At 39.1% G+C, this 23,301-nt stretch overlaps 1 protein-coding gene across 1 annotated transcript in view; it reads right to left on the bottom strand.

Moving 5' to 3' along the window:
- LOC135214214 (proteoglycan 4-like) overlaps nt 1–23,301 on the bottom strand; it is a 44,435-nt gene that overhangs the window by 18,961 nt on the left and 2,173 nt on the right. The window contains exons 2-4 of the mRNA XM_064248278.1: nt 22,821–23,276; nt 22,367–22,692; nt 20,990–22,039 (exon numbers count right to left, since the gene is read on the bottom strand). Coding sequence (XP_064104348.1) covers nt 20,990–22,039; nt 22,367–22,692; nt 22,821–23,276 — 1,832 coding nt within the window. The remainder of the gene's footprint in view (nt 1–20,989; nt 22,040–22,366; nt 22,693–22,820; nt 23,277–23,301) is intronic.

The raw sequence follows: 23,301 nt of genomic DNA, 5'->3' as shown, positions 1-23,301 counted from the left end.
AGATCCCCAAAACTAAAAGTAACTGGAGCCTGGAGCTCTTCGTGAAGTTTTTCGCATTGCACTTGATTAACTCACAATATATATTGAGACATTCCAGATGATCATATTAAGCCTTGTAAGTACATCGTTCGTTCTTTCTTTGAACGATTTCAATGTGATACTTTTATGCTTGTCATATAGCTGTTACCAGCAGCTGCTAGAAAAACCATGAACGACTACAACCGACAGTATATGCTGAGGTTTTCCATTATTCTAATCACTGCAGAACTTTATAAGTTCTGATGACGAATGATGTTTCTCTGCGATATGCAATTTGATGTGGGCATTCTTCTATGGAATATTTGTACCATTACAAAATGGGGATAAAAGGAATATTTAATATTTAAGGTAAACCTGAAATATCCTCATGGCCCCTCGGGATACACAAAATTGGGGAAATAATTGTGGACATAGCCCATGATTTTATAGACTAATGATAAGTTTGTCCCGTAGGCATTATTCAAGGTTCTTTGCAGCGTCCCTTCGGCCCCTAGCTGCAACACCTCTCATTCCTTTTACTGCACCTCGCTCTTATTGCCTTTCCTCCAACTGACTTTCCACCACCTCCTAACACTTTAGTCATGGTGCAACTGCGAGGTCTTCATCCTGACCCCACAGGTCCCAGCGCTTCGCCTCTGGGGTTAATTTTATATTCCATTCCATTCCAATGATACGTTTGCTATATGTGTAGAGAGAGAGAGAGAGAGAGAGAGAGAGAGAGAGAGAGAGAGAGAGAGAGAGAGAGAGAGAGAGAGAGAAGGGGGAGAAGAGGGTGAGTGACGATGAAAGATGAAAATAAAAATATTTCAAGAAATCGAGTGTATCCGTAACCCTCTCCGAATGCGTAATATCGAGACTACGTCAGTGACCTCTGCGAGCGTGAACACGGTCCACCTTGTTAATATTCAAGAAAATGTTTTCGTGAGACAATAGAGAATGAAAGAATAGGAAGGGGAGGAAAAAGAGGAAGAATTCCTTTCAGCCAAACGGCTTTCCGCCTGAATGAAAGCAGTGTGACACAAGGACGGGAGAAGACCTCCGCTGAAATGACTTTAAAGGGAACGACAAGATGGGGAGGTAGGACGGACAAACAGGAATTTTCCCCTCTCATCATTCCAAGAGACTGTTTGAGAGAGTAATTTAATCATTATTCGAATAGAAATTGCGCCGTTGAGAGAGAGAGAGAGAGAGAGATGAGAGAGAGAGAGAGAGAGAGAGAGAGAGAGAGAGAGAGAGAGAGAGAGAGAGAGGAGAGGAGAGGAGAGAGAGAGCGAGCTCAATGTCATGTTACTAAGCAGTAATTTCTGAAACGTTAACCAAGCGAAAGTGAACTTACCTTGAGTTCTATGTGATAGATTTTGAGAATACTAGGTGACCTGCGGTGTAACTATTGCAGTGAAAACTGACTTGCAGTTGATAAGCACTATTATAACACACATACACACACATATTTAAATATATACGCATGTTTGTGTATGTCTTTGTGTTTGCGTGTTCTTATTTTCGATTTACAGGTGTAAGCCTGAGAGAATAATATTAATTTGATATTTCATAAATATTAGGAAATCAAAAGCTTTCTGACTTCGTACATTCAATTTTCGGAGTTTATTCTGAGGAGATGATGCTTGATAAATATTGCACTTGCTGTATATATGTTTTTTTATCTCTTCACAAGATTTAGAATAAATTAACTGTCTCTTATTCATTGAAAATATTAACACAAATCGAATAATGGTCCATATAAATTCCTGTTTATATATATTTGCCTTCTACAGCCTCATGTCCTGTTTTGATACTGGAACTTATCAATAAAGGAATGAAATACCTATACTCTGTTATTTTCCATCTGTCCATCCGCCTGTGGTGTTTGCGCATGGTAACGCTGCGTCCCGGGCTTTAAATAATATTCTATTTCGAATATTAACGGTGTAATTCGCATAGAGTAAATTATTAAAACAGTTTTCAGTTGCAAATGTACACCAAGATATCCTTTTATTTACCTAAAACTTACACATAGCGTAACTATTGAAAGCCCGGGACGCAGTGTTACCATGCGTGACCACCACAGGCGGATGGACAGATGGAAAAAACAGAGTATAGTGTTAGAGTTCTGGATGTTTTGGCACAAGCGAGACAAAAGTAAAAACGGCAGCTGTGTTTAAGGGCAATTTAGGGTACTTGAAAATTGTAGAACTAGTAAGAAAGACCCTGAGGACCTGTATAAGAGTACGAATGGGATAGTTCTGTTACTGTAAGAGTATGACTTGAATGTGGAGGGAGTCGAGTTGTAATGGAGAATGAAATGGTCTTGGAATGAGAAAAATGAGAGTAAATGAAAATCTTTTGGGAATGTCGATGCTCAGGAGATTTCTATAGTTTAGGTTCATCTGTGATTTACAGGTTAGCCTAGTCTCTACACTTAAATAGAGTATAATAAACTAAAAAAGGAAGATGACAAGTACCGTTCAAGAATAGTAGGCAAGACGATTGACAAGATGGATAGGTCAGAAATAAGCTCAAGCGAAAAGAGACGCTTGGCGGTCGTTTGACTGTTTCTACAACTTCTTCTTTAATATAAAAGTGATTCCTAGATCGCAAGGTGTTGTGGAGAAGAGGCCCTAGTAAGAATTCTGAATGGTTCATATTTGATGTTTAATTTACATTTATTGATATGATACAAGATATTACAGTACTCGGGAGACGCCAATCGAACTCCAGTGCGATAACTGAAACAACCTATAGCAATCAATGCGAACTTTGACGAGCCTATGAGAAGCTCCAACAAATTTTCCCCGATTACATCGGGACAAGTACATAAATAGACCGCATTTGATGCCAATAAGGTCAAATTTATCTTTATATTTGAAGAGAGACCTGGCTGACAAGGAGTTTGTAGTTAACAACTGGCACTTTAGGGCAGATCTATGCTGTATTAGCTGTCTAATTTCGATAAAAAAAAATTATTCTGAATAAAATGATGACTGGCATACAATGGTTTTCTAGGATCAGTAGGGAAATTCACCTTGCGTATAAATGTACAGATAAGGAGCTTATTTCAAAATTTAAACAACAGTTTGTTAGGAAAATAACTGGATAATTTTTTTTTTTAAATCATATCTTTTTTATGAAATTCCGACCCTCTCGGCAGCAACCAAGACTTGTTATCCGACTAAAATAATATCCTATAGGATTCCACCATATAAGTAATGCCATCTTTCTTTTGTGGTGAAGCACTCAAAATACGTAGGTATTTCCAACCATGTTAATTTTCTACGGACTGCTCGTCGTCGAGCTAAGTTTATCTAAAACTACAGCAAAACTGAATTCAGTCCAGACGTAATCGTCACAGGGCGAAGAAACAGCTTTGAATAAAGCTAAAATTGAAGCAAGCGCGCACAATTTTTCTTTAACAAATATCCCGAGGGAAAATGTTTTCACTTATTATATGATGGACACAAATGTCAGCGGGGGCAAAAATCTCTGAGAAGGACCAGTGTGGTATTTTTTGGCCGTTGGCCAGTAACATTGAGGATTCTTTCTTTGACGCCCCTCTGCCTGCTGCATCCCCGAAGTATGATCCTTTTGGACCGTTCACTTGTCCTTGGTACGAATCGTATTTTCTACTGCCTCTTCCTCCTAGGACTTGTGAACCGGCCCTTCAATGATGGATGTGAAGTATATCTTAGTTTAACCAGACCACTGAGCTGATTAACAGCTCTCCTAGGGCTGGCCCGAAGGATTTGATATTTTTACGTGGCTAGGAACCAATTGGTCACCTAGCAACGGGACCTGAGGCTTATTGTGGGATCCGAACCACACTATATCGAGAAATGAAAATCTATCACCAGAAATAAATTCCTCTGATTCCGCGTTGGCGAGCCGGGAATCGAACCTCGGACCACCGGATTGGCAGCCGAGCGCGAAAACCACTTGTCCAGCGAGGAACTTTCAATGATGGAGAAAAGTAAGATCTCCATATTAAGTACATTATTATCGTCACTGTGTTCTTCGTGTGTTTGAAGTTAGGTCACTTTTTGTACGGACGGCTTTTGGATGACATAGCGAGTTGAGATAAGGCCACTTCCATCTATTGCAGGGACGACCTTTGGAGACCAAAGTGTTCCCCTTTAAATACATATGTATATTTCAGTCTCGGTGCTCTCGCCGTTATTAAATTTTTGGTACAAATCAGAAGTATATATTTTGTCCACAGTTATTGTAAATAATTTGAAAGAAGGTTGAGGTTTCCTTCCCCCTTTTTCTCTCCTACTATAGTGTGTTTGGGAAAGATCGTTTGCTACCTTTTGCTTTTTGCTTTCTCTTTGCCTTAGCGTGATAGTTATACTCTTTTGTTTTTCCATCTGTCCATCCGCCTGTGGTGTTTTCTTATGGTCACACTGTGTCCCGGGCTTTAAATAGTTACGCTATGTGTAAGTTTTAGGTAAATAAAACGATATCTGGGTGTACATTTCCAACTGAAAAGTGTTTTAATATTTTACTGTATGCGAATTACACCGTTAATATTCGAAATAGGATATTATTATTATTGTTGAATGTAAGCTGAATGTAACTATCTAAAGCCCGGGACGCAGTGTTACCATACGCAAACACCACAAGCAGATGGACAGATGGAAAAAAACCGAGTATAGGTAGGCGACTGCTGTTGTGTATAGCATTTAACTGTTAATGTATGTACTGGTTTTTCTCCCCCATTATTCAGTTTTCAAAACGGTTTGTAGTTATAAGTTGAACATATTTTGTATGAAATTGTTAATTTATGTAAGGTGTTTTATGTATCCTTTGTGAGATTTTTACCTTAAAGTGTTTCTTGGCAGCGATCGTACTCATATATTATATTATATATATATATATATATATATCTATATATATATATATAATATATATATTGAATAGATATATAATATATATATATTAATATATATATATATATATAATTCTTATATGTATTATATATATATAAATAATATATATAGATTTAATAATATATATATATATATATATATATATATATACACAGAGAGAGAGAGAGAGAGAGAGAGAGAGAGAGAGAGAGAGAGAGAGAGAGAGAGAGAGAGAGAGAATTTTTCATTCAAAATTTTCGCACATTTTTCAAATTTATCTGATGAAGAGGTATGCATATATTCCCAGCCATCCCACAGAGCTAATTAATCAAGATAAATTGAAACTAATCGCTTTTAGCCATTTTGTAAGAAATCTGGGAGTGAAAATCATGAACGATACTTAATCTCAGTTTTTTTTTCACAAGAATGTATTAATTTCATAAGGTCAGAGTTGAAGATAAATTACTTCAATTGAAGGGTGAACAAACAACAATTAAAAAGGAAGGGAAGAATGTGAGTATTATTATTAATAAGGATAATTTGTTTGACGAGAAAGCTTGTTGCTCCAACTGATATAAACAGAAAAAGGTAAATTTAGAGTTATAAATAGATAAATTTCATGGTTTACTTTTGACTAAAAAAAGATTCAGTTACACTCCAGTGTTGTTATAAAACATCATGAGTTTGATTACACAGAACAGAGCTTGGGAAGAGCATCCTTGTCTGATGGAAAATCCGAATTCAAATGGATTATTTGACAAGTTTAAGGAAATGTCTTTGTATAGTGTTCCCTCTAACGTGTCAACAAAACAGTATCTTAAACACGTATGAAATTTATTGTCTCTTTAAGTCCAAGATTTTTCAAGTTCATTACCAACACGTCACATAGTCTTGTAACTTTATGCTAGTATCTAACGAGGTTCTAAGTATCAAATGAGAGAGAGAGGAGAGAGAGAGAGAGAGAGAGAGAGAGAGAGAGAGAGAGAGAGAGAGTAAAGCAAACGGCGTGACCAGGAACAAGGAACATAATCTGAGTTTCTAACGATGTTAACAATAAATGTAACCTTCAAAAACTGACAGACTTAAGCAAAAACATCGAGGAGAATCTCACCTCTGCCATCGTCAAACACTAATAAGTGCAAATTTTCTATCGACCACAAATGGTAGACGTTGGGACCCTATAGAAACCTCGGTGACGAGGAGAGACCTCTTAATCAGGACGTCTTGTCAGATCAGAGGTAATTAAAGTTTATCAAAATCTAAGTGGTTAGTACGATGGGCATGGTATGTTAATCCACATAAGAACAAGCTATACTTCTCCCCAGGACTTACACTCTTCTTTATCACAGAATCTAATCATTTGTAGCCTGTTACTAAGACCAAAAATTGTGTAAAATTTGTGTATGCCAGCAAACGAACAACCCAAATAAGAATTATAACATCCCTGGAGGAGATATTTAATAGTCGTATACTGGAAAACATCAGTGAAGTATCTTCTGTAACGAAAACACTAGTTAGATATTGAGGATTATTGCAGTTTGTTAATAAACCAAGACGATTTTCAAGTGTAGTCCGGCGACATATAAATTTTATTCCTTTCTCTCTCTCTCTCTCTCTCTCTCTCTCTCTCTCTCTCTCTCTCTCTCTCTCTCTCTCTCTCTCTCTCTAATTTGTTTAAGCAAATGTTTTGGGCGAGTCATTTTAATCTTCAAGTGGTTATTTATGTAAGCAGATCACCATCCTCGGTTTCTTATACACCAGGCTTAAATAACATTTTCAAAGAATTCTCTCTCTCTCTCTCTCAATATACTATACATGCATACATACACACACATATAATATATATATATATATATATATAGATATATAATATATCTAATATATATATATATATATATATATAATGAGGTTGCACATCTATAGATCATACTGTGGCGTGAATCATGCAGTTCAAACTACATGTTAATGATTTCACGTACTTATTACAATAGCCCATAAAAAACTTCACAGTTATTCGTGATAAAATAATAAACATAACCTTACAGGTACTTCTAAATTCTCCAAAGCTTTACTCTTTAATTCATAGGCCATGTCCTTTCGTCCATCCATAAATCGAGTAACAGAAATCTTTTGTAAATCCATCTCTCTCTCTCTCTGTTGTGATCAATAAATCTTCTCAGTATTTGTTCTTACTTAGTCGGTCTCTATCTTGTGACATTCCTTGCTATTGATTGTGATTCTTTTAGAATTTCCTTTAAACTTGTTCTCCTGCGAAATGTAAATGTAGGAAAAATGAGATAATAGTTATTATTTGCAAAATTTCTAAGGGCTTAATTTATTTCTATTCTCCCCAACCCGCCCCCCAAAAAAAAAGTTTTTTTGTTCTCAGGAAGAGTCAGCGCCTACCATAAAGATCAGTGATGTGACACTTAATCTGAAAAAGCTTTTAGAATTTGTCTTCCAAAAGTCACAAAGCTTCTTACCCGGTACTTGACCGCTACTTAACTACAACTTCAAACGTTGGCGCTTATTGAGATCCATTACCTGCGAGGGTATTATTTTACATATAGCCGTAGTCAGCGAGACATTTTTATTTTCGGTGCTCTGTTTCCAAAGAAGTTTTCAAGGGGAGGTGCCTGAGTAAGGTATGTGAACGACTTTCAGCGCTGTAACTTTGACTCCATTCTTGAGGTTTTCAAGGTTTGATGAAAAAGAACGGGAAGATGGAATTTCCTCGTCCATGTGAAGGCCAGAATGAGCGTACTCTTAATTCTTTGTGTCTACCAGCAAAGTCTTTCTCCGTTTATTTATATAATATATATATATATATATATATATATATATATATATATATTATATATATATATATATATATATATATATATATATATATATATATATATATACATCCATTCAGGAAATCGCAGACAACCATATCAGAAGAAAACATTTATTAAGAGACGTTTCGCACATACAATGTGCATCTTCAGTCTGTTGAGATAAAAACACATACATATTAGTATTCAATAATAGCAGGATTCTTAATATAGTAAAAAGACTCACATTAACTTAAAATTGACATAAAGGACTAAAAATTGACAAGTAAAACTAAGAAGTAAAAAGTACAAAAATAAAAAAACAAATACCAAGGCGCAACCAACCGTTAGTTGAGAAGGAAGGAGGTAGAATGACTAGGCTTGGGCAAGAAGTTAAAACGTTGACTATGCCAGATAAAGCGGAGAAGATGAAACTCCACTACTCAAAGAGGGAACAAGACGTTTAATATATAATGACTCTAGAGTGGTTATGTAATCAGAGTCTTTAACCGAGCCTAAAATAGAGAAGTGTTGTTTCTTCACCTCTATCTTGCAATTGATTGCGTGGTTTTCTATGTTTGAGTGTTCAGGCCTACTTAATTTTTGACCGGTCCTAAAACTAAAGCCCATGTGACTGCAGTATCTCATCTGCAGCAGCCTCTTAGTCGATCCAACGTAAATTCCGGGACATCCCGGGCACGTAAATTTGTATACCACGTTGGATCGCATGAACTGCTGCAGACGATCTTTGAAGCAGAAAAAAAGAGCCTATTTTGCATGGATTGTTAGATATAAGTTTTATATTAAGACAGGGAATTTCACTTTCAATAATTCTAGTTAGGTGTTGTGAAAATTTGCTATTGTATATATATGGTATGGAGGCATACATTAGTTTCTTTGGTACGCCTATCATTGGAATGGGTGGTTTAAAATGCAAAGTTAAAAGTTTATTAACAATATTAAAATATACATCCTTGGGGTACGAGTTTCGTTGGAAGATATTAGATAAAAAATCCATTTCTTTATGAAAAATATCCCAGTTTGATGAGTATTTTATTGCTCTATGAATCAGAGTGGAGATTGCATTAAGCTTAAAACTCTTTTGACAAGAGCTATAAAAATTATTAGAAAGTCCCGTATGTGTTTTCTTTCTAAAAACTGAAGTGTTAGAACTTGCCGCTCAAGACTCAGCTTTTGTTTTTAACAATAAATTATATTCTCAGGTTGATGGTGTGGACATGGGTTCTCCCTTGGGTCCATTATTCGCAAATTTTTTTATGTCTAGTCTTGAACAAGAATTTTTGAATTCTTGTCCTAATTCTTTTAAACCATTGTTTTACAGAAGGTATGTGGACGATACCTTCGCCCTTTTTAGATACGAATGGCAAGCTTTACAATTTTTACAGTTTATTAATTTGAAACACCCTAACATTAATTTTACTGTGGAACTCGAAAACGGTAATTCCTTACCGTTTCTTGATATTTGCATAACTAGGGGTCAGTCAATTTTTAACACTTCAGTTTTTAGAAAGAAAACATATACGGGACTTTCTAATAATTTTTTTAGCTCTTGTCAAAAGAGTTTTAAGCTTAATGCAATCTCCACTGGTTCATAGAGCAATAAAATACTCATCAAAAAACTGGGATGGGATTTTTCATAAAGAAATGGATTTTTTATCTAATATCTTCCAACGAAACTCGTACCCCAAGGATGTATATTTTAATATTGTTAATAAACTTTTAACTTTGCATTTTAAACCACCCATTCCAATGATATGCGTACCAAAGAAACTAATGTATGCCTCCATACCATATATATACAATAGCAAATTTTCACAACACCTAACTAGAATTATTGAAAGTGAAATTCCCTGTCTTAATATAAAACTTATATCTAACAATCCATGCAAAATAGGCTCTTTTTTCTGCTTCAAAGATCGTCTGCAGCAGTTCATGCGATCCAACGTGGTATACAAATTTACGTGCCCGGGATGTCCCGGAATTTACGTTGGATCGACTAAGAGGCTGCTGCAGATGAGATACTGCAGTCACATGGGCTTTAGTTTTAGGACCGGTCAAAAATTAAGTAGGCCTGAACACTCAAACATAGAAAACCACGCAATCAATTGCAAGATAGAGGTGAAGAAACAACACTTCTCTATTTTAGGCTCGGTTAAAGACTCTAATTACATAACCACTCTAGAGTCATTATATATTAAACGTCTTGTTCCCTCTGAATAGTGGAGTTTCATCTTCTCCGCTTTATCTGGCATAGTCAACGTTTTAACTTCTTGCCCAAGCCTAGTCATTCTACCTCCTTCCTTCTCAACTAACGGTTGGTTGCGCCTTGGTATTTGTTTTTTATTTGTACTTTTCACTTCTTAGTTTTACTTGTCAATTTTTAGTCCTTTATGTCAATTTTAAGTTAATTTGAGTCTTTTTACTATATTAAGAATCCTGCTATTATTGAATACTAATATGTATGTGTTTTTATCTCAACAGACTGAAGATGCACATTGTATGTGCGAAATGTCTCTTAATAAATGTTTTCCTCTGATATGGTTGTCTGCGATTTCCTGAATGGATGTATGTGATATACCTGCATAGCCTATATATCATATATATATATATATATATATATATATATATATATATATATATATATATAGATATATATATATATATATATATATATAGATAGATATATAATGATATATATATATATATATCCATATATAAAATATATTATATAAATATGATATATATATATATTATATAATATATATATATATATATATCCATCATACAAGTGTTTTTTATATCTGTAACTTTTTACAATGATATTTTATCCCTTTGGCATCCAAGTAAACACTTTTGAAAGAATTAAGTAAGCCATTGCACTGGAGCGTAACGCAATGCTCTTTTTCTGAAAGAATGTTCAAAATTCTCCTTTGCTGTGCGTAGCACAGATAAAAAAACCCATTTTTATGGAGAAAAATGTTGAGAAGAGTGTGGGTAGGAATAGATTCTGTGCACTTATTTGTTCTTAAAACTGTGATGGAAATCATGAGCGCGTTCGTCCTTACATTGCAGTTGATGAGAATCTGAGCATTCATTCTGGCGCAAAAAATAAATAAATAAATAAATAAAACTATGTTTTTGCTGTAAGATATATTCTAACACTCATGGAGAGCGAGACAGAAATCGGCATACCAAAGAGAAATACTCACGACGAATTTCGGCTTTATAATCATCTCTCTTTTTAAATACGCTATGAAATTACTTAAGCTTTTTATCTTCATTTACGACAACATTCATATTAAATGAATGTTGGCGACAAGAACAGGTTGAAGTATTAGTTAACGATATGACAGTTGTAAATGATACCAGATTGAGTGGTGACAAGGAGGGACCGTCCCCCCCCAACCCCCCAAGGGGTTCAGGGAAGTGCTGAGTTTCTGGAACAGAGAACGACATTTTGAAGGGACAGAGAGGGGTGAAAAGAGTGATAGTCCTAAAATTCGTACTTCAATCTAGGTAATTCAGTGCGGTTGTTCTGAAGCTTAAAGATAGTTTTTATGGATGCATATTGTGCTACCTTTCTGAAAGGACAATTGCCCAACCGTTCTTAAGTGAGGAATAACGCCTGTCAAGTCGGTCAAACAAGAGTAGAAAGCAAGAGGAACAATTTCTTGTGCTTGTACAAAGTTTTCCGGTGTATTTATTTTTCTCATTTCAGAAAACGTCACTGAAGTCAAATTGCAAAGCATTTTGACTAGATATTTAATTTGCATATTTTTCAGATATTGCCGGTGTCACGTTGGTGAAACGAATAAAAAGTATTTTGCAAATTAATAGTTTAAGTAATATTAAATATTTACTTAACATAAAAAGTAGAATGTATTACTCTTCAAATAGGTCCATTTTCCCGCAGACAGAATCTTCACATTTAAGAAATATAATAGAATAAACTCGTAACGCTGATCATCATTCTTTCATTAATCTTAAACCGAAATTTGGTGAAAGTGGGACACTGGGACTGCGTTTCGGTCCAACGCATCAATGAGCATCAGTGTAATTCGCGGCTTCCATTTAGAGAGAGAGAGAGAGAGAGAGAGAGAGAGAGAGAGAGAGAGGTCGCACATCTAGGTATCTGTATTAGCAAAGGACCGTAATGAAGATCTCCCGACGAATGGCGTAAGAGCGTAGCACTGTGATTTTATAGTTTGTTTTGTCTTTAATGTTAGAATATACTCTTACTAGAGAATTCTTAAGTTTATATTACTGATATTTATGAATTTCATTCAGGGATAATTTCCGTTTTTGTGTGGTGTCATCATTATACTTTTACTAGGCATTTGTTTTAATGTGATCTTTTCTACACATGCAGGAACTATCTATAAATATCGTACCCCAAAGCTAAGCTGTAAACATGACATGTGCTCTTTCTTTCTTTGACCACCTCGCGCTCAATATGTATAAAGGGATCCCTGAGCCACTCTCAGTGATGGAAGAGAAGTGTGTATTTTGAATGTGTACAAAAAAAAAAAGAAAAAAAGTTGAAACTATAGGGATATATTGTTTGTTGGTATGCCGGACTTAGTAACTGAAATATTGAGAGATAAGGATATACTTATAAGTAATGAAACCTTTATCGTAAGTGGAATGGCTTGGACATGTGGAAAGAATGGAGGATAATTGATTGATTGATTGATTGTGAGTTATCTGGCGTCACAACTACCAGGGTCACCGACGCCGAATACTAAATGTGATCTTTCAACTTTTATAATATATTATACAACATTCAAAATAACTTTATCTTTATGAGAGATATATAAATTTTATTTAAAAAAAATAAATTAAAATTTCTGATAAAAAATATAAATAGTTATTCCGATAAAAAAGAATTGTGATTGATCACATAACAGTAAAACTATTAAAAAGAAAAAAAATGTATATACTAAGACAGCACAGCTGTCAGATATATTTGAGAAGACCAGCTTCTTTGATAAAAGAGATAACGTTATTAACACACATGCTTTCTCCCAACAGTTTTGGCATGCTATAGTTACCACCTGCTTCACTACTATAAGCTAAAAAATGATTCCTAAGTTCCACTAGACTGGGACACTCAACCAGCAAACAATCATCACAGAATGGCTCATTCTCCCCATCCATCAGATAGCCGTGAGTTAAACGCGTATGGCCAATACGCAATCTACACAATACAACCTCCCACTTCCTTGGTATTAGGTCATATTTCCAAGGGTGTGTCTGTCTAGTAATTTCTTTCATTTTGTTGGGGCCTACTCTGTCCCAATGAAGTGCCCATAAATACTGGACAGATTTCCATATATCAAAAAATGTATCACGATATGGAACAGGGCATTTTCTCGGTACTAAAGTTTGCGCTGCTGATTTGGCTAGCTTGTCTGCCTCTTCATTTCCCGATACGTTCACATGGGCAGGAACCCAACAAAATGAAACAATGCTGCCTCTATTTTGGTGCAAGAAGATCCACTGCAAGATCTTCAACACCAAGGGATGATCAGTATTAAAGACTTCCAGGGACTGTAAGGCACTTTTGGAGTCACAAAATATTGTGTAGCTACACACTGGGAGTGTTACAATATGTTCCAGTGCTACTAGGATGCCATACAATTCAGCTGTAAAGTTTGAGGCAATAGAAGGAAGTGCACCTCTTCGGTTAAAAGATTGGCTATAAACTCCATATCCAACGCCGGCATTGGACTTGGAGCCATCAGTAAATATAAAACATGTATCTATATGCTCTGATACATGATCTAAAAATATTGCCTTATTTCCTCATCAGATTTATTTCTCTTTGCTCCATTGAAGTACCTGCAGAATTTCACATCCGGTAACCTCCAGACAGGAGTACTGGGATACACAAAGGGAATAATGGGATATTTTTTAATATTTGTATCCTCTAAAATTTGTTTTATTCTATAGCTAAAAGGAATGGGATACCTTGGATGACTTTCATAAAAACCATTAAAAATATTTCTATTTGCCACAGCAAATGCCTGAGATTTGGGGAGTCTTTGCGCTCTAAACCAGTACCGAAGTAATGATGACTGGCGATAGAGTTCAAGAGGCATCTCTCCTGCATCAACTAGCAAACTAGATGTTGGTGACGAACGGAAAGCTCCTGTGGCTATACGAATAGCTGATGATGTACTGAATCTAAAAGTTTTAAGTTAGATGAAGAAGCTGAAGAATATATTTCACAACCATATGACAGCTTTGACAAGATTAAAGATTTATGAAGCCTTAGTAAAAGATTTCTATCAGCTCCCCAACTGGTGTGAGAAAGCACCTTCAAGATGTGTAGAGCTTCTAGGCTCTTTGCTTTTATATGTTTGATATGGGGGACCCAAGTCAATCTACTGTCAAAAACTAGGCCTAAGAAGCGTGCTTGTTCTACACATGGGATTCTACGGCCATACAAATAGAGGTCTGGATCAGGATGCACTCCCCTGATCCGACAGAAGTGGACAGCAGTAGTCTTGCTTACAGAGATTTTAAAACCCTGTTTCTCAGCCCAACTTACTATTTTATTTATTGTTAATTGTAGCTTTCTTTCTGCTACAGTCATCCGGGTGGCAGCAAAGGATATCGACAAATCATCCACAAACAGTGTCCTTAAAACCTCTCTTGGAATGACAGCTGCAACACTGTTTATGGCTAGAGCAAAAAGTGTTACACTGAGAACACTGCCCTGGGGAACACCTTCTTCTTGGCACCTTTTCTCTGATAAAGTACTGCCAACTCTAACTTTAAAATACCTACGATGTAAAAAGGATTTCACAAATAAAGGTAATTTACCTCGTAGACCACTATTATGTATAGTCTTCAGAATCCCATGTCTCCAAGCAGTGTCATATGCCTTTTCTATATCAAAAAACACTGTCACATGATGTTGCTTGGAGGCAAAGGCGTCACAGACAGAGGTTTCAAGTTGCAGTAAGATGTCCAGGGTAGAGTGCATTTTTCGAAAACCACACTGAGAAGGTGTTAGAATATTGTTGTGCTCTAGATACCACTTCAGTCTTACATTTACCATTTTTTCCATCAATTTACACAAACAGCAAGTTAAAGCAATGGGGCGGTAACTTGCTGCACACAGGGGATCTTTTCCAGGCTTAAGGAACGGTAACATGGTGGCTAATTCCCATATGGTAGGGTAGCTGCTTTCATCCCATATTCTATTGATAATACTTATTATAAAAAGTTTTGTGTTCTTCGAAATGTGTTTAAACATTTCATAAGGAATCTCATCTGGACCAGGGGCAGTGTTCTTGCTCCTAGATAAAGCAGAGTCAAACTCCCTTTCAGAAAAAGGCATATTATATGATTCAGCTTTCTTTGCTGAAAAGTCAAGTACCTGTTGTTCTTCCATCATTCTGAAATTATGTCCTGGGGAACTATCTGATTTCTCAGAGACTCGAGCGAAGTGTTCTGAAAATGTATTACTAACTTCTGTGGCATCAGTGACATGAGTATTATTCACTTTAAGTACTGGAGGAGGATTGGGTGTAAATTTACCCTGAATTTTCTTATTTTCTTCCAAATGCTACAGACTGGTGTTCTGCTGTTAATAGAGGATACATATTTGGCCCATGCTTGTCTTCTGGCAGCTTTCATAGCTTTTCGAAATCGTGCCCTACACTGTTTGTAAATTATGACATTGTCCAAGGTGCGATGTCTACGGCACCTGGTCAATGATGACCATTGTAGCTCGGTGTAACAGCCTTAGGTCTTCTGACCACCACGGTACTGGCCGTCTCCTGAATAGTCCCTTAGTTCGAGGAATTGAGTGTAGACCTGCAGTATGCAATGTTCCATTGAGTAGATCAATGGCATCATCTACACTTGGGAGATCTTTGCATCCCCCTCCAACTCACTCAAGTCTTTGAATTTTCTCCAATTTGCTTTCTCTAAGCACCATCGTGGCGATCTCGGGATAGGTGGACCATCATTGGTGTCGATCACAATTGGAGAATGGTCACTGGTATGCCAGTCATCACTTGTTCTCCAACTAAAATCAACACTGCAGTTGGAGCTACATATTGAAAGGTCGATGCAGGAGACGGTGCCTGTCTGAATGTGGTAATGGGTAGGTTCTCCAGTATTAGAAGACCTATATCTTCATTTTCTATTAATGATGCTATCATATTCCCTTTTTGGTTTGATGTTACATCTCCCCACAATGGATGTCTACTGTTGAAGTCACCAAGTAGAAGGAATGGCTCTGGTAGTTGCTGCATCAAGTGTATTAAGTTCTCTTGGGAGACATGGCTATTGGGTGGAATGTAAAGGGAACATATAGTATATTGCCTCCTTAAATTAATTCGTACAGCCACAGCTTGAAGTGGAGTATTTAGTTTTACTTTGTAGTGTGGAGCATCTCGACGGATGTAGATGAGGGATCCACCATGATTTCCCACCTCTAAATCAAATCAAATTTAGTTCTATATTGAATATATTCCCTAGGAACAAGGGGTATATTCACCTAGCATGGTCTCCTGCAAACATATCCCTACAGGAGAGTGCTCATAGATTAAAAGCTTGACTTCCTCATACTTCGCTCGCAGTCCCTGACAGTTCCACTGAATAATGGAAGTGAATTTATTCACGTTTAGGACCAACATTGTGGTTCCTTTTTACAAGACTGGGAGAGTTCTTTTTTCTACTAGGGGGAGGCATTTGATGGAAGGTTTTGTTGGCTTCTTGGGAGGAGTTATCGCCTTCGTAGAGCCAACATCTTTTCCTTCAGTGTTTTTGATACTGAAGGGTTTTTTAGTTTCTTCGCTCTCCATCTCTATCGAGATGGAGAGAGCAGAGGTGTTCTCTAAAGAGACCACCTCATGTGTCTTTGTACTGCTGGCAGTAGCCAGCTCTGCCTCTGATGAGGCAGAAGTACCAGCGAGGACTGGCACCGGGGGACCAGCATCTGCTGGTTTGTCCTCCAAAGAGGAGTTGGCCAAACCGAACATAAGCTGGCACCAGACCAGCAACCACTGGCCTTGCCTCCAAAGAGGCAGATGGTGGAGGGTGTATCTCAACTGGCACTTCAATTTTCTTCAATTCCACACTAGGGTCTTTCTTGTTGGTTCTAGCGAACCTTGTCTTTATATTCTCATCATCAGTTGACTCAGATGATTCAGTTAGCTGTCTTTTTAATGATTCTTTATTTGATTTTCCTTTTGTGCTCTTAACTTGGGTGTTTTTATTTGTCTCTTTCTTTTGGCTTTTTAAATATGCTACTACAGTAGCAAAACTTAGACCGGGTCTTACAGTCTTTGCTTTGGCTCTCTCTCGTGCTTCCTTAAATGTTGTTCTTTCAACCACTCTAATTGCTTGTATTTCCTTTTCAAGTAAATATATATCACATTGCTGAGATGACGAGGCATGTCCCTCACCACAGTGAACACATTTCGGTTCCCTGGTGCATATACCATGCTCATCTTCTCCACAGTTGACACAGACTGCAGGATTTTCTTGCAATTTGGATCGACACGATTGTAGGGTGTGTCCAAAATGCTGGCAATGGAAACACCTTCTGGTCTCGGGATGTACTGCTTTACCTTAAACCTATACCAGGCTGCAAAGGACACATTCCGGAAGTCTTAAGGTTTCAAAAGTTAATATTAAGGTAGGCTGAGGTATTCTGTTATTATCAACCTTCTTTGACATCCTGTCAACCTTTATTACACCCTGATCTTTTAATTCTGTTAAAAGTCTCTCCTCAGAGAAAGCCATCAATTGAGGGGCATAAATCAAGCCCTTGCTGGAGTTAAGGCTGGAGTGGGGAGTACACTCAACCGTAACTCCCGCAAGGTCTGACAATCCCATCAACTTGATACTTTCCTCTGGGGAGGTGCTTTCTACCAGGAGCATGTTTCCATTCTGCGGTGTTATTTTTGGCTGTCTTCCACAACATTTAATGATTTCCCTATGCACTTGAAAAATATCTATATTGTCACCTTCTAGCTTTAAATTAAGGTATTTATTAAAGGAATTGGGTACAAAGACCCCAGGAGCTTATTTCATAATTTTTATTTTTCTTCCTGGCATATGGTTCCAGTGTGACAATACTGGAGCCAGATGCTTTTTGTTGAGATTTCTTGGAGGTATATCTACTCGCATTGCTTTGGGTCGTCATCTGTGTCCGTCTGTCATTCAGTCCAGGGGTACTACCCTGATCATAGGGACCGACCATGATTGATTGAAGTTTGGGTTCCGTGCACAAGTCCTTTGACAAAAGCATAGGGTCGTCAGCCGAAATAGGGGGGTTGCCATATAACGTGAAAAATATAGTTCATCTAGATATTCCCCATACCCACCATGGAGTCACACTTAGAGGACGGGTCATCCCTTTAATTAGGTCGTCCTAGGGGTAATTACCGGATATACACCCTATCTCCAGTGCTAAGGCGTCATGATGTCCGTCGAGATCAGACCCGGCACTGAAGATAGGGTTTGACAATAAACTTTCCCCTCGCTCGATCACGTCAGGTACTAGAGTTCTACGGGTGAGGTAGCATGCCGTCCATCCTCACCCTCCTTCAAATCCCAAGATTTAGCCTAAACCATGTCCAAAACCAAGCCAATAGTCATCATCATAGAACCCATACCTTATAAGAGGGAGGAAGGCAGAAAGATGAAATGTTTTTAGTAGAAAGAAAAGTTCTGACTAATTTAGTTGGATCAGCAGCTGGGCCCCAAGGACCAGTGAGAAACCAACCCACCAGGCATCATGCCCCAGCTGCTGGTCCCTAAGCCCCCTACCCACGTCAAGGGGTCAGCATCTAGGGGGGAATGGAGGATAATAGGCTGGCGTAAAAAGTACCATTTGGATTTATTGAGAGAGAGAGAGAGAGAGAGAGAGAGAGAGAGAGAGAGAGAGAGAGAGAGAGAGAGAGAGAGAGAGAGAGAGAAGAGGAGGAGGTTCGAGTTGGGACCTGACACAGGGATGACGTCCCGTTTGTGTCGGGTGAGGAAGCTTGAGCTTTCTGCAATGGAATTTCGTCCTAGATTCAGCAATGGGAGCGTGATTATTGTTCTAATCGTAGTCTTTTATATATATATATATATATATATATATATATATATATATATATATATATATATATATATATATATGTGTGTATATATTTTGGGCTTGTGTGGATTGGATTTGTGCTTGTTTAAGCATTATAAGTAACGAATAAAAAGACATTGTGTTGTGCATCACTGAATTGCATTTAGCTTTCAATACACGCTAAAGCATTCAAGTCTTAATTAAGCAGTGAAAAAAAAAATTTATATATATATATATCTAACATGGAAAATCCCTTACGAGGTCAAATGACACTCGTTAAACAAAATGAAACAAAACATCTAATTGGTAACATAACCTACCATTGTTTCGTTGACTGCCCTCTCTGGAGTTGGCTGAAAGTCAAATTTAGGCTAAGGTAAACTCTCGTGATTACAAAAATATACTTTTTACTTCCCAAAATTAGCTAACATGAAAATGGAATAAAATTAATTAACCCTGACTCAAAAAGAAACGTTAAACTATCATATTCCTCTCAAAATCATATTTAAGTAAGTACCCCCTCTTCCCCTTAGTGTCCAAACATTAATACTTTATTAATAGTCAAAATCATTCAGAGAAAAACCCATGGGTAACTTTGAATCCATCTGAAATAATGAGACCATAATGATAACAACATAAAAATATTAAAGTTCGTCAATAAAAATATTAAAGTTCGTCAATGTGTGCTGCACCTCACTTCCCTTTCTCTAGACTCAAGTAATTGTCACTTCAAATGTTAACTTTTACAAAGTTCTCTTTTACAGTACCTTGTCCGATGGACCTGCAACACCTCTTACCTCTTCTGTGGTGTGTTCCACACTCTATCAATAAAAATCAGTGAGACCCCCTTTTGCAACTTGCTTCAGATTATATATCATTTTCTGTTCATTACGAACACACCCTCACCTATTGGCTCACAAGAGGCATGCACGCTACATACATGAAACTCGTGATCTTCGAAAGATGCACTGCTAAGCTATCCTGTTTTTTTTTTTTTTTTCATTTCACCATCTTCGAGGAATCCAGCGTTTTGCATCTGTCTCTAACCAGCAAGAGCTAAGGTTAATAACCTGATTATTGTGCCTTTAAAGATACATACAGAATTATATATAATACATACATATATATATATATATATATATATATATATATATATATATATATATATATATAAATAAATTTATATAAATGTGTGTGTGTGCACTAATCCACATTTTCATTTTGATGCAAATTTGCAGAACCCTCCCGAGGCTGACCTATATTCATATATGCATATTTCCATCCCGCAGAGAGCGTATTAAAATGCATCAGTTGAAAGTGGCCGCATACATTTGACGTCTTTTCATTAATCCGGAAATGAAAGTCTGGACTGATATCGATCCCTGTTTTTCGAAAAAGAGAAGGAATCTATTGGGGATGTAAACGAGATAGGTCAGAGGTCAAAATAAAAGTTGTGGCCGTCATTGAAATCTGGAGCAATAACGGTTAAAAAAAACTTGAAGTTGAATGTGAATCCTACCATTAATAACACCCAGTCTTTTATTTTTCCTAAATAAATGTATGATTGTGACCGAAACCTATTTGATGGAAGTTAAATGAATTGAAAACTAACTAACTCTCTCTCTCTCTCTCTCTCTCTCTCTCTCTCTCTCTCTCTCTCTCTCTCTCTGCTGGTAGTGCTTCTAGCTCACAACTGTACGAATATTGACTTCTGCAGTAAATTAGGTGCCTAGGTGTTCATTATTTCATCAAAAATGTGCATCGGCAAGACTGGAGGGCCTGGCAATGCAATCCTCACAGGGGTAAAACCATTCATAATTTATTCTCAGTAAGTTTGTGTAATATTTCAACAGAAGCTGATCCCAGCGAATCAAACTCTAAACTAAAAATATCAAACAACTGAAGCGTGATTGGATATGCACTCTTGGGAAACGGTGGCTTTGTACGTCTGTGGAGTCTCGCCCTTGTGTGTGGAGTCCTCGGCCCTTGTGTGGTGGAGTCTCGTCCTTGTGTGTGTAGTCTCGCCTTGTTGTGTTGGAGTCCCTCGTCACTTGTGGTGTGATTCTCGCCCTTGTGTGTGATCCTCGTCTGTGTGTGGAGTCTCACCCTGTGTGTGGATCTCGTCCTTGTGTGTGGAGTCTCGCCCTTGTGTGGTGGAGTCTCACCTTTTGTGTGGAGTCTCGTCCTTGTTGTGTGAGTCTCCCCTTGTGTGTGGAGTCCCTCGCTTGTGTGTGGGGCTTGCCCTTTGTGTGTGGAGTCTCTCCTTGTGTGTGGAGCTCGCCCTTGTGTGTGGGTCTCGTCCTTGTGTTGGGGCCTCGTCCTTGTGTTGGGTCTTGCCCTTGTGGTGTGGAGTCTCGTCTTGTGTGTGAGTCCTCGCCTGTGTGTGGGTCTCGCCCTTGGTGTGTGGAGTCACTCGTCTTGTTGTGTTGGGCCTTGCCTTTGTGTGTGGAGTCCTCGTCCTTGTGTGTGCAGTCTCGTCCTTTGTGTGTGAGTCTCGCCCTTTTGTGTGGAGTCTCGCCTTGTGTGTTGGAGTCTCGTCCTTGTGGTGGGGCCTTGGGGCCCTTTGTGTGTGGAGTTCCGTCCCTTGTGTTTGTGGGGCCTGTCCTTTTGTGTGTGGAGTCTCGTCCTTGTGTTTGGGGCCTTGCCCTTTGTGTGTTGAGTCTCGTCCTTGTTGTGGTTGGAGGTCCTTCGCCCTTTGGTGTGGCGTCTCGTCCTTTGTTGTGGAGTCTCGCCTTGTAGTGTGGAGTCTCGCCCTTGTGGTGGAGGTCGGTCCTTGTGTGTGGAGTCTTCGTCATGTGTTTGCGGGCATTGCCCTTTGTGGTGGAGTCTCGCCCTTGTGTGTGGGGCTTGCCCTCTGTGTAGAGTCTCGCCCTTGGTGGGATGTCTCGTCTTGTGTGTGGAGTCTCGCCTGTGGGTGGAGGTCCGCCCTGTGTGTGGAGTCTCGTCCTGTGGTGGGCTCCTTGCCCCTTTGTGTTTGGAGTCTGTCCTTGTGTGTGGAGTCTCGCCCTTGGGTGGAGTCTCGTCCTTGTGTGTGGGGCCTTGCCCTTGTGTGTGGAGTCCGTCCTTGAGTGTGGCGTCTCGTCCTTGTGTGTGGGCTCGTCTTGTGTGTGGAGTCTCGCCTTGTGTGTGGAGTTCGTCCTGTGTGTGGGGGCTCTCACCTGTGTGTGTTGGTAGTCAGTCTTTGTGGGTGGAGTCTCTGTCTCTTTGGGTAGAGTCTAGTCGCGTGTGTGGAGTCTCGCCCTTGTGGTGGAGTCTCGTCCTTGTGTGTGTGGCCTTGCCATTGTGGTGGGAGTCTCGTATGCGTGTGTGAGAGTCTCGTCCTTGTGTGTGGAGTCTCGTCCTTGTGTGTGGAGTCTTCACTTGTGTGTGGAGTCTCGTCTTGTTGTGTGGGAGTCTCGTCCTTGTGTGTGGGCCTCGCACTTGTGTGTGGCCAGTTCTCCGTTCCTTTCCTTTGTGTGTGGAAGTCCTCGGTCCTTTGTGTGTGGAGTCCTCCGCCCTTTGTGTTGTGGAGGTCCCTGTCCTTGTGTGTGGTGCCTTGGGACCTTTGTTGGTGTGGGAGTCTCCGGTCCTTGCCCGTTGTGGAGTATCCCGTCCTTCCTTGTTGTGTGGAGTTCGTCCTTTGGGTGTGGAAGTCTTTCCCTTGTGGTGGAGTCTCGGGGTTCCCTTTGTGTGTGGAGTTTCTCGGGGTCCTTTGTGGTGGGGCTCGGGGCCCTTTGTGTGTGGAGTCCTCCGTCCTTTGGTTGGTGGAGTCTCGTCATTTTTTGTGTGTGGAGTCCGTACTTGGTGTGGAAGGGTCTAGCCTTGTGTGTGGAGTCTTCCCTTTGGTGTTGTGGGGCCGTGCCCTCTGTGGTTGTGGTGGAGTCCGTCCCTTGTGTGTGGAGTAGGCTTGTGGGGTGGAGTCTAGTCATTTGTGTGTGGGAGTCTCGTCCTTTGTGTGTGGGAGTCTCGTCCTTTGTGTGTGGAGTTCGTCCTTGTGGTTGGGGTTGCCCATCGGACCTTTGTGTGTGGATCTCGTCCTTGTGTGTGGAGTCTCGTCCTTGTGTGTGGAGTCTCGTCCTTTGTGTTGTGGATGTCTCGTCCTTGTGTTTGGGGCCTCGCCCCTTTGTGTGTGGTGTGTCCTCGTCCTTGTGGTGGGGGGCCCTCGCCCTTTGTGTGGTGGAGTCTCGTCCTTTGTGTTGGATTCCTTCGCCCTTGTTTTGTGGTGGTAGTCCTCGTCTTTGGTGTGTGGCGTCTCGTCCTTGTGTGTTGGGGGCCCTTCGCCCTTTGTGTGTGGAGTCTCGGTCCTTTGTTGTGTTGGAGTCTCGTCCTTGTGTGTGGGGGCCTTGCCCTTTGTGTGTGGAGTCTCGTCTTTGTGTTTGGGTCCTCGTTCCCTTGTGTGTGGGGCCTTGCCCTTTGTTGTGTGGATCTTGTCCAAGTATTGCCGCCTCGCATGTTTTTGAAAGTTCACCTCATCTGTGAGGTTAACCCCGTTGTGGTT

Source organism: Macrobrachium nipponense, chromosome 45, assembly GCF_015104395.2.
Source record: "Macrobrachium nipponense isolate FS-2020 chromosome 45, ASM1510439v2, whole genome shotgun sequence".
In the NCBI taxonomy this organism is placed as follows: Eukaryota; Metazoa; Arthropoda; class Malacostraca; order Decapoda; family Palaemonidae; genus Macrobrachium; species Macrobrachium nipponense.
Note: the sequence above shows the minus strand (reverse complement) of the source record. Positions and strands in the feature narration are given on the sequence as shown.